The following is a 12,406-nucleotide window of genomic DNA, read 5'->3' as shown; positions in this document are numbered from 1 at the left end:
ATACCTTCTTCCTCTCTCTTATCTTTTTCTTTCCCCATCTTTCCCGTCTCTCCCTAATCAACCCCTAATCAATCACAAAATTGAACCTCAAATCGCCGATTCCGACGAAATTGAGACGACGACAAGGCGGTGTGTGGTCCAAGATGGAGCGGAGAGGCCGCCGGCCGCCGGAATTTGGCTCCCGTGGGCCGGCGGCGCGGGTCGGGCGAAGGTTGGGCCGCGGCCGCAGAAGCTCGTAGGCGCGGCGTGCGGGCGGGAGGGAGCGGTGCAGGAGGGTGCTCGGGCCAGGGCTCGGAGGTGGCCGGAATTTGGGGGCCAGGAGCCGGGCGGGGGCTGGCCAGCTCGGTGCCGCGCGGAAGGGCGGCTGCGGGCGTGATGCGCGGCACGCGAGGGCAGCCAGAGAGGCGGTGGAGGGGTCAAGGGCGGCGGGGGCAACAGCTAGGCGGCGAAGCCCTCAGGTTTGGTGGGGAGTTGAGCTAGGCGAGCGCGAGACGCCGGCCGACGGCGGCGCGAGCCCTAGCCGCCGATGTGCCTTCGGCTTGGAGGTGGCTGCACGCAACGGGGCAAGGGGAATGGCGGCGGTGGCAGCCAGAGAGGCGGCGGAGGGGTCATGGGTGGCGGGGAGGTCGTCGGCGGGCTCTAGCCGGCCGACGGGGAGCGGAGGGGCCATGGGGAGAGAAACCTGAAATTTCAGGTTAGTTGGTTCCCTCCAGTAGCTACCCATATTTTAGCTCTCAATACCCAAATATGGGTATTGGGGGCTAGAATATGGCTAGCTACCCAAAAAATTTGGGTACCCAACTTTTACGAGTATGCTGCTGGAGCTAGTTTTTTGGACAAAATACCCGTGTTCACAGTTTTTAGGTATTCTAACAAAATATGGGTATGCTGTTGGAGATGCTCTTACGGGAACGACCACAGAGGAAGAACGGAAAACACTCGTAGTACAAAGTAATCTTGATGCAGTCTCCGAACTGATCTGGCTTGAACAGATCGAACCGGGTTTGATCAGTTCGTGCATTGCTACAGAGATACAGGTGCGTGGGTGGTGTGATCCATGAGGTCGCACTTATAATCGTGCCTGCGCTTACGGCAACACCCAGGCCAATTGACCCTGTACTTTCTTCAGCAACAAAAAGCAAAGGACCATTGAGCCAAACAGATCCAGCCGCGCGCACTTGTCAATCGCGCAACTACCAGCATTTGAACCTCTGTCCGGAGCTCGATACTCACGTAGTATGTAGGAGCGGTTAGATTAAAAACTTTAAGGATCGACGGGGCTGACGGAGGTTTGCTGCGCCACTGTGTACGTGAAAGAAGGGTGCACGAGCGAACGAAGCATGTGGTGAAAAGTTTCGCCATGCAGTCAAATCGCTGCTTTTGGTTGCAGGGGAGTCGCTTTGATCTTCTTATCCACGTACTAGATAGAGACCGATGACGCATGGCTCTGAATGTTTTTGGCAATCTTGGCGTTTGCTCGATCGGACATCGGACGCCGTTTTACTTGCAAGACGCCAAACTCTCATCCACTTTTTCACTGCCGCTCCCATGCTGATCGACACTGTGTCAAAACCTTGTGGCAGCAGGAGTAAGATATGTTACAGTGGTTATAAATTGTAGCTGCTCATCATGCGTGCGTACACCGCCCGTGAGACGTAGGGCAATTTCTGAGTCGGAATTGTGTAGAGTGCTGCAGAAGCAACACGCCACGCCTCTGCTGTTGGCTGGCTGGCAACTCATATCCATACGCCATACAATACTTTTTTTTTCCTTTTATAAACCCCCTATCCGCTTTACCCATTGCACATTGAATGAATCACGTGACGAGGAAATGTCAGCGTCGCCCGCCCGCTTTACAGCCACGGCATGCGACAACTTTATCCGGCCTAACCCATGTTCGCCTTCCCGTTCCGTCGTGATCGCCTGCGCGGCTGCACTAATTGCCCTGGTTACCGTAAAAATACCACACGCTAATCCAGTGTACGTGCAATATACGTACTGGATTGATCACGCATACATATACGGACCGTACGTGTACCCGATCTACCCAGCGAATATATGGACTCTGTGCCAAAGTTGTCCTATCATTGGAGCAGAAATTTTGGGGATGAGCATCTCTCGCTAATCATGTGTGCATGTTCGAGCTAATTGGGGTATGTATCTGTCGATATATTCCTTGATGAGGTAACTTGTTCAGAAAGCATGTTGGGTTCTTTCCAGGGTTTAGATCCAAATTTGCTTCGATATGTGTACAAATGGATAAGCTCTCATCTCACAAGGATTGGTAAAGAAGGAGGTGTTTCCTCTATTTGATACTCTGAAATTAGCTCACAAATTTTACCAACTTTTCTCCTTCATACTGCATGCTTTGTTATTGCTGAGCAAATTCGCATTACTTTGAAATTATATACTCGCTCCGACCGGTATTACTTGTCTCAAATTTATTCAAAAACGGATATATCTATTGTCTCAAATATTCCAAAAACGGATGCATCTATGTACTATAGACTATTGTGCAAATATAGTTATCAGTCAGTAGTACTACTTTGTCGGGGTTTGATATAAACCATCTTCCAAGTTTACAGCTCCATTTTATTTTTTTGTTGCCTAGTTGAAACAGCTCCATAAGAACCAACATGGAGTATTTTGTTATCTGCAAAAAGAAAACCATCATCAGGATCAGGAGCAGCAAAGTTTCGTCGCTCTATACTCCAATGGACCAATCAACACCTTCTGTTCAAATCGAACCAGAAAAGAAGATGGCTTGCTGGACACCAACAACAAAAACCACTCCATTGAATTGCAACTGCCTCATTGCGTTGCTGCCATCCACTGTCCCCACACGCATCCCGTTTCTGCAATTCGCGGCGTGTAGCCTTCTCGGGCTATTTTGTGTGCGATTTGGCACCGCGCCACTGACCCATTCCGTTTGGTTTGCTTGCCATCGAAGCGTGGTCTCGCTGGATAGATTTTGTTTGCAGTTGGGTGGGGAACATTGACGTTGGCGTGTATCGTGGCGCCGAGCGTGCCCGCGCAGCCATCGGCGCTGCCGCATGCAGACCATCGGATGCTCTGAAGCAGTAACCCCGTCCCCTGTCTCCGGATAGAATCCAATATCCTTCTCTTCTGACTTCTGAGGGCGAGATCTCGTGCAAATATACCGAGTAGTTATCTACCCGCATCCTTACTTAGCTGTTGGATGCATCTTGGATTCCAATGGGTTTGTGAAGTCGCGTATGACTTGGATTTGGGCGAAAGTCAACTGACGAATACACCGTGGATAACTTCATAGTTGTTTGCTACGGTTGTTGGGTATTATCATAGTGTAATCCCACAAGTTGCTTGATCCCCATAGATAAATGTTCATATGGCCGAGGACTCGTTTAATTCCGCCTAAAAAAGATTATACTGCGTCTAAAGGAATTTGATTATCCTACGTGATTCCTGCTAAGTGACCGACATTTTTTATGTACTAGAGGGAGTAGTACGGTATCATTGTACTTTAGAATCTCAACTAATACTATGCGGAGCAAAGGAAAACGAGTGTTTTCTTTAATTGGTGGGGAAAAAGAGTGTTGCAAGCAAAACACGTACAGTTGCGGGCCGGGGGTCTTCAATCGCATAAAAGACGTCTACCCGGAACTTATTTTCGAGATGTCCTACGTGTAGCGAGCGGCCGAGCGTCGAATTGAAGGTGATTCTTGACATTGCTGAATTCCCTGTCGTGCCGGGGTCTGGCGGGACGGGAGATAGAACCGATGTGATTGCACAAGACTGAGATTCCGTGCAGTGCCATCCTGCAGCATCGGAACCAGTCGGCTACAGCTGCCACTCTATGAGTGGCCATATCCCCGTAGCCAGTGCTTCAAACTCTCAAGACGGATCACCCAACGTCGTCACTTGTTCACACACCCTGTGAACCCGAGCTATGATCGATTAATTGGCATTGGCAGCACTGGTCTGCAGGTGCCAGCTCGGGATGGACGACAAAGTACAAACTTGTCTCTTGACATGTTCGTCTAGACGTGATGAAAATTATCAAAATAATAATAATATTCTTTGAATCCAAAATTGTCCTTCCCCAAAACTCGTTAAGCTCAGCAGCAAGCACCTCGTCCAGACTTACTAGATCAGCACCCTTGGTGTAAGAAAAAAACTTCACAAAATCAGGATCAAATATGTGTTTATTGGCTCACAGCCAAGGTCATCCGCGCTGCCCTAGCCCGTTTGGGCGCCAAGAGGTCGGGAGCAGAGTTGTCATCGCCAGTCGATATGCTTGTAATTTCGCTTAGTTTTTTCATGCTGACACGTGTAGCACGTATCTAGCTAGGGACCTAAACTGGTAGTTTGGACTGAGCTCCTGAATCGTCTTAGCAATGTGAATTTGTCCCTGGTCATGGGTTCCATTGAAACTTTCATCCTACTGGGGTCAACTCTATGTATCAAGCTTTCTGATATACCGAATTGCAACAAAGGGATTTGAAAGTTAAAGGTTTCACTCAAAGTAAAAAAAAATCCTTTGGTTCTTGCGGCGCGGGATCACTCTAGCTAAGGACAAACTTGCTTAAGTGGAATTGAAAGGTACTCCCTCCGATGCTAAATTGTTGTCGAAATATTACATGTATCTAGACGTCTTTTAAGAATAGATACATTCATATTTGGACAAATTTGAGACAATAAATTAGAATCAGAGGGAGTAGCACAAAGTGCAGTTTTTGTCATGAGGATGAGACTATTGTACTTCTTTTTTTTTTCTCGTGTCATGTCTCTCGTTATGTGTGGTCAATAATCAAATAGTCTCGTGAATAGTCAAATAGCCTCATGAAGTCGTGATGTTCCTCATATGTTTCGGTCTTGATTACGTGGGGTTTAATAAAGAATTGAGCGCCGACGTTTATTTTGGATGGGGCTGCAACTTTATGTTGAGTTGTTTGGCTACGCAAAAATTATAATGTTTTCAATTGCAAGAACTAAACATCTCATGTGCAGGTCTTATATGCATGCACATTTTGGCTTTGTACTTGGTACATGCTACTCAAGCAAATGGATTGTAAACTGGCTTTGATGGACTGCAACAAGTTAGATCAGCTGGTCAGGGACATTTTCAGCCATCATGGCTAGCAGTTAGTCGTCGGATTGAGTCTCTTTAGAGTTGTTATATTCCTTTTTAACTCGTAGGATTGTCCTCTGTTATTTTGGATGTGTGCGTTTTGGCGCCAAGGCCGGGGGTGTGATACTCTTTGGATGTATCGATCGATATAGCATTGAGGTCAATACAAGCTTTTATTTTTTAGGAAAAAAAATCACTCTTTATGGTTTTACTTTTTTAGGCGAATGGGAAAATGTGTATTTCTAAGTCGATGGTAACAACTGTGTGATCCAATCATTGATAATCGTGAAAAATTTGTAAATACAAAGGGGAAAATCTTCGTCTTATGGATATGATTGTTGACTAAGTCGACTTGGAAATAAACACCTCCTTTTCTTTACGTTTTTAGAAGAAGATTGATTTTGTCAACTTGTACACTAAGGCCTTTTTTGTTACTAGTGTATTTTTCTAGTGTTTCTATGGTATTATGCTCAAAAACATTAGAGACCTCAAATGAGTTGTTTGGTATGCAGGGACTACTTGAGATTTTCCCTAGGTTTTCCCCACAAACACCTCAGTTTTTTACGAATTAAAAACACTTCTCCTACTAGTGAATTGGGGTAAAAAAGGATTAGAGAGTATTGGGTGATCACACAACCCCTTCAAATTTCAAATACACTTGTGAGTAAAACATACAATAGTGTTAATTAAACCAGCCCTATATATGGCACATATTTTTTTTTGAAGGGCAATATATGGCACATATTCCTTTACTTTTCCGTCAAGAGCCTTGTTCCTTTCTGCAAAGCACATAATTGCAACTGTGGACGTGTCTCGTACATGAAGGTTGAGTGATCGAGGTCATGTTCAAGATGATTATAGAAAAAACAAGTCGTAATCAAGATGGTTATAGACGGCCGATTGGACGGGCAAATTAAACGCAAGGCGAATCAGTTCTGTCGGTTACCTTGTTGTTTGTTTAAACAGAAGCATCGAGCCGTCGAGACTTGATGCTGTTAGAGCAGGTACAATAGTCCGACTCAGCATGCTATAACGCAGTACACGTCACCAAAATTCCACATAACGAGGAGAGAAGGGAGGTAGCGGGCGACTCGTGAAACGCCCGGCAAAATCGCAACAAACGAAGAAGAATAGCCGGCTTGCAGCTCGAAGCAAGCGCTAGGGCCGGCGCTCCCGATCTGGTGCTCCTCCCGCGCTTCTTCCCCGCTTCCTCCCACGCTTCTCCCTCGCCCCCCGCACTTCTCCTCCACTGCCGCGCCCTTTGCCTCGCCCCAAATCGTGTATTTTGCAACAAAATCGAAGATCCCCAAATCACCAAACCCAAGAATTGCCACCGGCACCACGAGATGGGTCCGCACTCCAAGAGGACGCGCGCGCCCGCGCCTCAGCCCGTCCCTCCGTCGGTGCCCCCGTCTGTCCCTCCGTTGGAGCCTCAGTCCGTCCCGCCGCGGCCGCCTCATCTTGTCCAGCGTCCGCCCCATCCTTTCTTGCCATCGGCCTTCACTTCCACGCACGGACCAGGTAGTTGGATCCCTCCACGACCACCGCAGTCCATGGCGCCCTCCTCTGTATCAAGTTGGCTCGCCGAGCTGCAGCAACAGAGTGTAGCAGGAGATTCGGCTCAAGGCCCTTGCTGGGCACCACCTGCCGACATTGGTGGTTCTGCATCTCCTTGGTACACGACAGGGAATATTGATGACTCCAATCCTCAAGCATGGTATGCGATCTCAATAGCTTATGCATTTACTGTGCAAATTGTTAATTTTTTTATTTATAAACAATGCTAGTTTGATACACTTGTTTCCCTACTTGTCTCAATTCTGAACAATCTGATACTCCATCGTCGTGTCATTTCTTTGTATGATATGGAGGTGTTGTGGTTAGTTTCCATGGTTTAGATAGACAAATAGTTGTTCTATGGATTGGAAGGAATTTTGTGTCCTCATAATTTTCATAGATGGATGATTCAGAGATGTCCCTATAATTGTGAATCTAACTAATAGGATTTGACAGAAACTAGTGTGATCTAATTCCAGTAACCCGTGCATAATTTTCTTCAATGTTACCAACATGTGTTTCTTTTGGTAAAGCTGGAGTTTTCTAATTCCAACAACCTGTATATAAACTTTTCAAATGTAGCATGTTAGCATGTGTATCTTTTGGTGAAGGAGTATGCTAATTCCAACAATCTGTTTGTCAACTTTTAAAATGGTACATACCAACATGTCTACTAGTCTTGCAGATTCCCTACAGTAGTGAGTAAAGTAAATAATATGAGGTTAATTGTTTGATCATCTATTGCTTGAGTAGGGGAATGGATTCTTACCCGCCCGGTGGCTTCCTTAGTCTCTTTTAGAACACATCAAGCCAAGCACAAGCCGTTAGCAATGGGACTCCACAGCAGCCAATCAATGTTGGCGATGACAACAATGGTGGCAACTGTCCAAGGACTGAGAAACGCTTGTTGTGGACAAAAGAGGAGGATCGTAGATTGGTAAGCTTGTTTCTTTGCATGCTGGCTCCATGTATTTAATTACTAGCACAACAATAAACTCTTTATAATATTATAGGTTAGTGCTTGGTTGAATAATTCAAATGATCCAATCCAATCAAATTACAAGAAGAACGACCAATATTGGAAAGATGTTGCTGCTGTTTACAACAGTACCACCCCAAAAGACAGGGCAAGGCTAGTCAAGCAAGTGAAGGATCGCTTTGCGAGAATTAAGAAAAGGGTTGCATGGTTTTGTGCGAGCTGGAAGGAGGCTAATGCTTTGTATGCCAGTGGTGAATCTGATGTGGATTTAAAGGAGAGGGCAATGAGAACTTATGAGGCAGACCATAAAGAAGATGGTCCATTTATGTTTGAGCATTGTTGGGAGTTTCTCAAAAAGGAACCAAAATGGGATTCCTATTTGGAACGCCTAGAAGATCTAGAGCCGGACAAGAGGAAGTTTAGTGTTGATGATGAAGTGGGGCAGCATTTCACTCTAGATGATGCTCGTGATGAACGGCCACTAGGTGGTAAGCAAGCTAAGGAGCAGCGAAAACGCAAAATAAAGGATCAGGATTGTATTGTAGATCTTGAAGTTGAGCTTACCAAGTTTGTAGATGCTCAGAATGCAGCAAATGAAGGCCGCAAAGAGATGCTAGAAACACAAAGGCGTGTGTCTAGTGAGAATCTTGAAGCTCGGAAGCTTGCGTGCCTTGCAGCAAAAGATCACAAGGAGTCAGTCATGCTAGAAACGTACCGATCGTTGATGATGCAAGACACAAGTGGATGCCCGAAGATGTGAGATCCGAGCACGTGTTGGCACTGAAGTGTTTCAGGGAGAAGTTATTTGGCAAAACTGATTGAGGTATTTCCTACTATCCACTATCTTAGTTAAAATCAATTTTATTTCACATTATTCTGTGCTGAAATATAAGATTTTAATATGCTAAAATGTGTATCTTTTTATAAAGCTAGATGCTAACATGTGTATCTTTTTATAAAGCTCGAAACATCTAATTCCAGCAATCTCTAAAAATCTCATTTTGTTTTCTGTTTATTAACTACAGAGAACTCTACTGTACTGTTCACTCTACTGTACCATTGCTTAATAAATTATATTTGACTTGACAGCATGCTTGATTGTAGGGTTATGGTCTTTTTTTAAGTACTGAATCTGTGAATGTGAGGCTGAAATATAAGATTTTAATATGCTAAAATTATAGTCAACAAACCTCATCCGGATAACCATGCAAGAAGTGAAAAAAATCATGTAGTCATGGTCCAACCACACTTAACTGCAATGCAGTCCAGATAACCATGTAACATAATTATACACCCAAGAAAACATGACACATATGTATAATGCTCTATCCTCTGTTCAGCCTACCAGTCCAGACTCTTCCTTCTTCTACCTCTCATCTTCCTATTCAGCCTACCAGCCCAGCTTCCTCTCCCACCATATCGGATTCTGATGAGCTAGCCCCATTAAAAATTATGGAAGTCTATGGTACTGAGCAGATGGTACTAGACTCCTTTGCTAAGAGGCTTGTGATGAAAATCAAGGCTAGGCTCGGGGCTAGATCCTCTAAGCGACGACACGGTCCAAGGAAAACCATTCGGAGGGATCATGGAGGTGCTCATTAGCGTCTGGTGGAGGACTACTTCGCTGCACAACCACTCTACCCCGAGAGTATGTTCCGTACAAGATTCCATATGAATAGAGACCTCTTCCTACGCATCGTGAATGCCCTTGGTCAGTGGTCTCCCTATTTCACTTATAGGGCCGATTGTTGTGGTCGAATAGGGCTCTCACCATTGCAAAAGTGTACGGCAGCCATGCGCATGCTAGCATTTGGGACCCCTGCAGATGCCCTTGATGAGTACTTGAAGATTGGGAAGAGCACTGCATTGCAGTGTTTGGACAAGTTTGCACAAGGGGTGATTCGGGTGTTCGGTGGGGAGTACTTGCGACGCCCCACACGAGAGGATGTTGAGCGTATACTTCATGTTAACGAGTCTCGTGTTTTCCCTGGAATGATAGGAAGTATCGATCGCATGCATTGGCGATGGGAGTTGTGTCCTTTAGCATGGAGGGGGCAATTCACCCGTGGTGATTATGGAGTACCAACAATGGTCCTCGAAGCCGTTGCTTCCCAGGACCTTCATCTTTGGCATGCTTTTTTTGGAATTGCTAGGTCGAACAATGATCTGAATGTGCTCAACCAATCCCCTCTGTTTTTTGATGCATTGAAAGGAGAAGCCCCTCAAGTTCAGTTTTCTGTCAATGGAAATGAGTATACCACATGTTACTACCTTGCCGATGGTATATATCCTGAATGGGCTGCCTTTATGAAGACCATACCACTTCCCCAAACAGAGAAGCACAAGTTGTTTGCCAAGCACCAAGAAGGGGCAAGGAAAGACGTTGAGCATGCTTTCGGGGTATTGCAGTCCCGTTTTACCATTGTCCGCCGTCCTGCACGTCTATGGAAGAGAAAGAGTGTTGGAAGGATCATGCTAGCTTGTGTGATTCTCCACAATATGATTGTCGAAGATGAGAAAGAGCAGGTCAAAATTCATATTGATTTGAATGAAAATCCCGAGGCTTCATTTGCTCTACCTCCTGAAGTGAATGTTGGCGGAAATCTGTGTTTCGCTGATGTGTTGCGTAGATAAGCTACTATTCGTGCTCGCCCACAACATACCCAGCTTAAAAATGATTTGATTGAGCATATTTGGCATAGGTTTCAAAATAACCGTCATAATTAATCATGGTAAGTTATTGATATATATAACTATTCCTTTTTTTCTTGTGACATTGAGGATCAACATGATATCTCACATGCATTTTTGTTTCAGGATTGAGCTATACCGTGGTGATTGCTACAGGTGCTTCTAATAGGTATGAATTTTCCAATCTTATTTCTTTTTCCTGTTTATTAACTACAGAGCACTTTACTCTATTGTTTAGTCATGAGAATAGCTTAAAAAATTATACCCGATCTGCCAAAATTAGGATAGTGTTACTGCCTGATAGTACATTTTGTAAGTTTGCATTTGTAAATATTTACACTTGCCTTTGTTTTGTTTTCCCATACAGTGACTCAAAGTTATTGATGCAAATGGGTGGTTGCTCTTTTCTACTGAAGTTCCAACTATGCTTTGTCAGGCCCATAAACTTTTGTCGCCGTCATAAACTTTTGTATCCAAATGGGATGTTGATGGTTGACGTGGCCATAAGCTTTTGTCGCCGTCTAGATCAAAACTTGCGGCTTGTTTGCCGAAGATCTTATTAGTATTGTGTTTGATTAATGATTTCTTATAAAGACGCATGTAATGTCTAGTATCATTGTCATGGTGCTTTGCGCCACTTGTTTGTTGCTTACGACGTCTTTGTCGGGATCATATTTTGTCTGGTAATACTTCTTGTCGGGATCATATTTGTTATGTCTGGTAATACTTCCTGAGGTGCCATGTATTGTGTGTTGTTTTTGAAATGGCCACAAAGATGCAGTTCACTGTGAATCACAACAGATTTTTATGCATATGCCAGCATTAAATACTTAAGTGGTTTATACAGCCAGGTAATAGCCGAGTCTAGTGGTGCAGTGGGCTGTAAGTTGTCTTTTAAATGAGTAGTACAGCCAGCTGCTGGCTGTACTATTAATCTTGCTCTTAGCTAGGTCGTGTCGTTCACAGCCATTGATTAATCACTGCAGTTAGCTAGCTAATTAATTAAGGTCGCTCAGCTGAGCTAGCTTTTAATGATCTTAATTAAACAACAATTAATCTGTTTTTTTAACTGAACAAAAAGCTGGTTTGGCATACTAAATGAAGAAACAGAGACATAAGGTACCTTAACCTATATGACAAAGCATCGAAACCACCAAAGCTCCTAATTTCTTTGTGACGTAAAAGATAAATTAGAACTCATTTGGATACTGGTAAGTCACTCTTAATATTAATATATTGCCGCTTAGCGATCGGGAACTCCCTTTCAAGATCCGGCTTGATGGACCCCAATTTTTTTGAAATTTTGAAATTTATATTTGTAAGTTTTTTTAAAAAACTAGTAAATATTCATCCCAAGTGTAGACATATGGTAAGTGTGTGTAAATCTTCGCAGAGAAATACATTAATTTCTGATATGTGCGAAACTAACCTATCGTTGATCTAGAATAGTAAAATGTAGATCTATTTGAAATCTATGTACTCCCTCCGTCCAACAAAAGATGTCTCAAGTTTGTCAAAATTTGGATGTATCTAAACATGACTTAGTGTATAGATGTATTCAAGTTTAGTCAAAGTTGAGACATCCTTTGTTGGACGGAGGGACTATTTGTTTTTTTAGCTCGTAATCAACAATATTCCTTGATAAAAAATTACAGACATGTAACATATACACTCATATACTCACGCACATTATTTTTCACAAATTTTTGGAACTCTAAAATGTAATTTTTGAAAGAAGAAAATGGGGCTCACTCGAGCCCAGGAACCAAAACACTAAGTTTCTTAGTGCATCTTAAATATTGTTTATACAACCACCCCAACGCACCTATAGTCTTATACAAATCCACGTCACTTATTTTCAGACGGAGTGAGTATATATTTTGATCACTGGAAAAAAGGTAGGAAACAAAAGAATTAAAGAAGGAGGATTACAAAGCCACGCCCTCTCGGAGAGTAGTAGGAGGCATATGAATTAACGCCAAACTAAGGATGTTTGATGAGTAAAATGCACTAGAGGTCCTAATTCTTTCGCTAATGTCACAAGTTAGTCCTACTTTTTTGAAACGACA

General features: G+C 43.9%; 1 protein-coding gene across 1 annotated transcript; it reads left to right on the top strand.

Moving 5' to 3' along the window:
- The first annotated feature begins 6,663 nt into the window (after positions 1 to 6,663).
- Positions 6,664 to 10,280, top strand: LOC112270781. Its single transcript, XM_024458966.1, has 4 exons — positions 6,664 to 6,858; positions 7,681 to 8,402; positions 8,987 to 9,125; positions 9,249 to 10,280. The coding sequence occupies exons 1-4, from the start codon at positions 6,664 to 6,666 to the stop codon at positions 10,278 to 10,280; spliced, it is 2,088 nt and encodes a 695-aa protein (XP_024314734.1).
- Positions 10,281 to 12,406: the final 2,126 nt, after the last annotated feature.

The sequence above is a fragment of the Brachypodium distachyon genome, chromosome 1 (genome assembly GCF_000005505.3).
Source record: "Brachypodium distachyon strain Bd21 chromosome 1, Brachypodium_distachyon_v3.0, whole genome shotgun sequence".
Classification (NCBI taxonomy): Eukaryota; Viridiplantae; Streptophyta; class Magnoliopsida; order Poales; family Poaceae; genus Brachypodium; species Brachypodium distachyon.
Note: the sequence above shows the minus strand (reverse complement) of the source record. Positions and strands in the feature narration are given on the sequence as shown.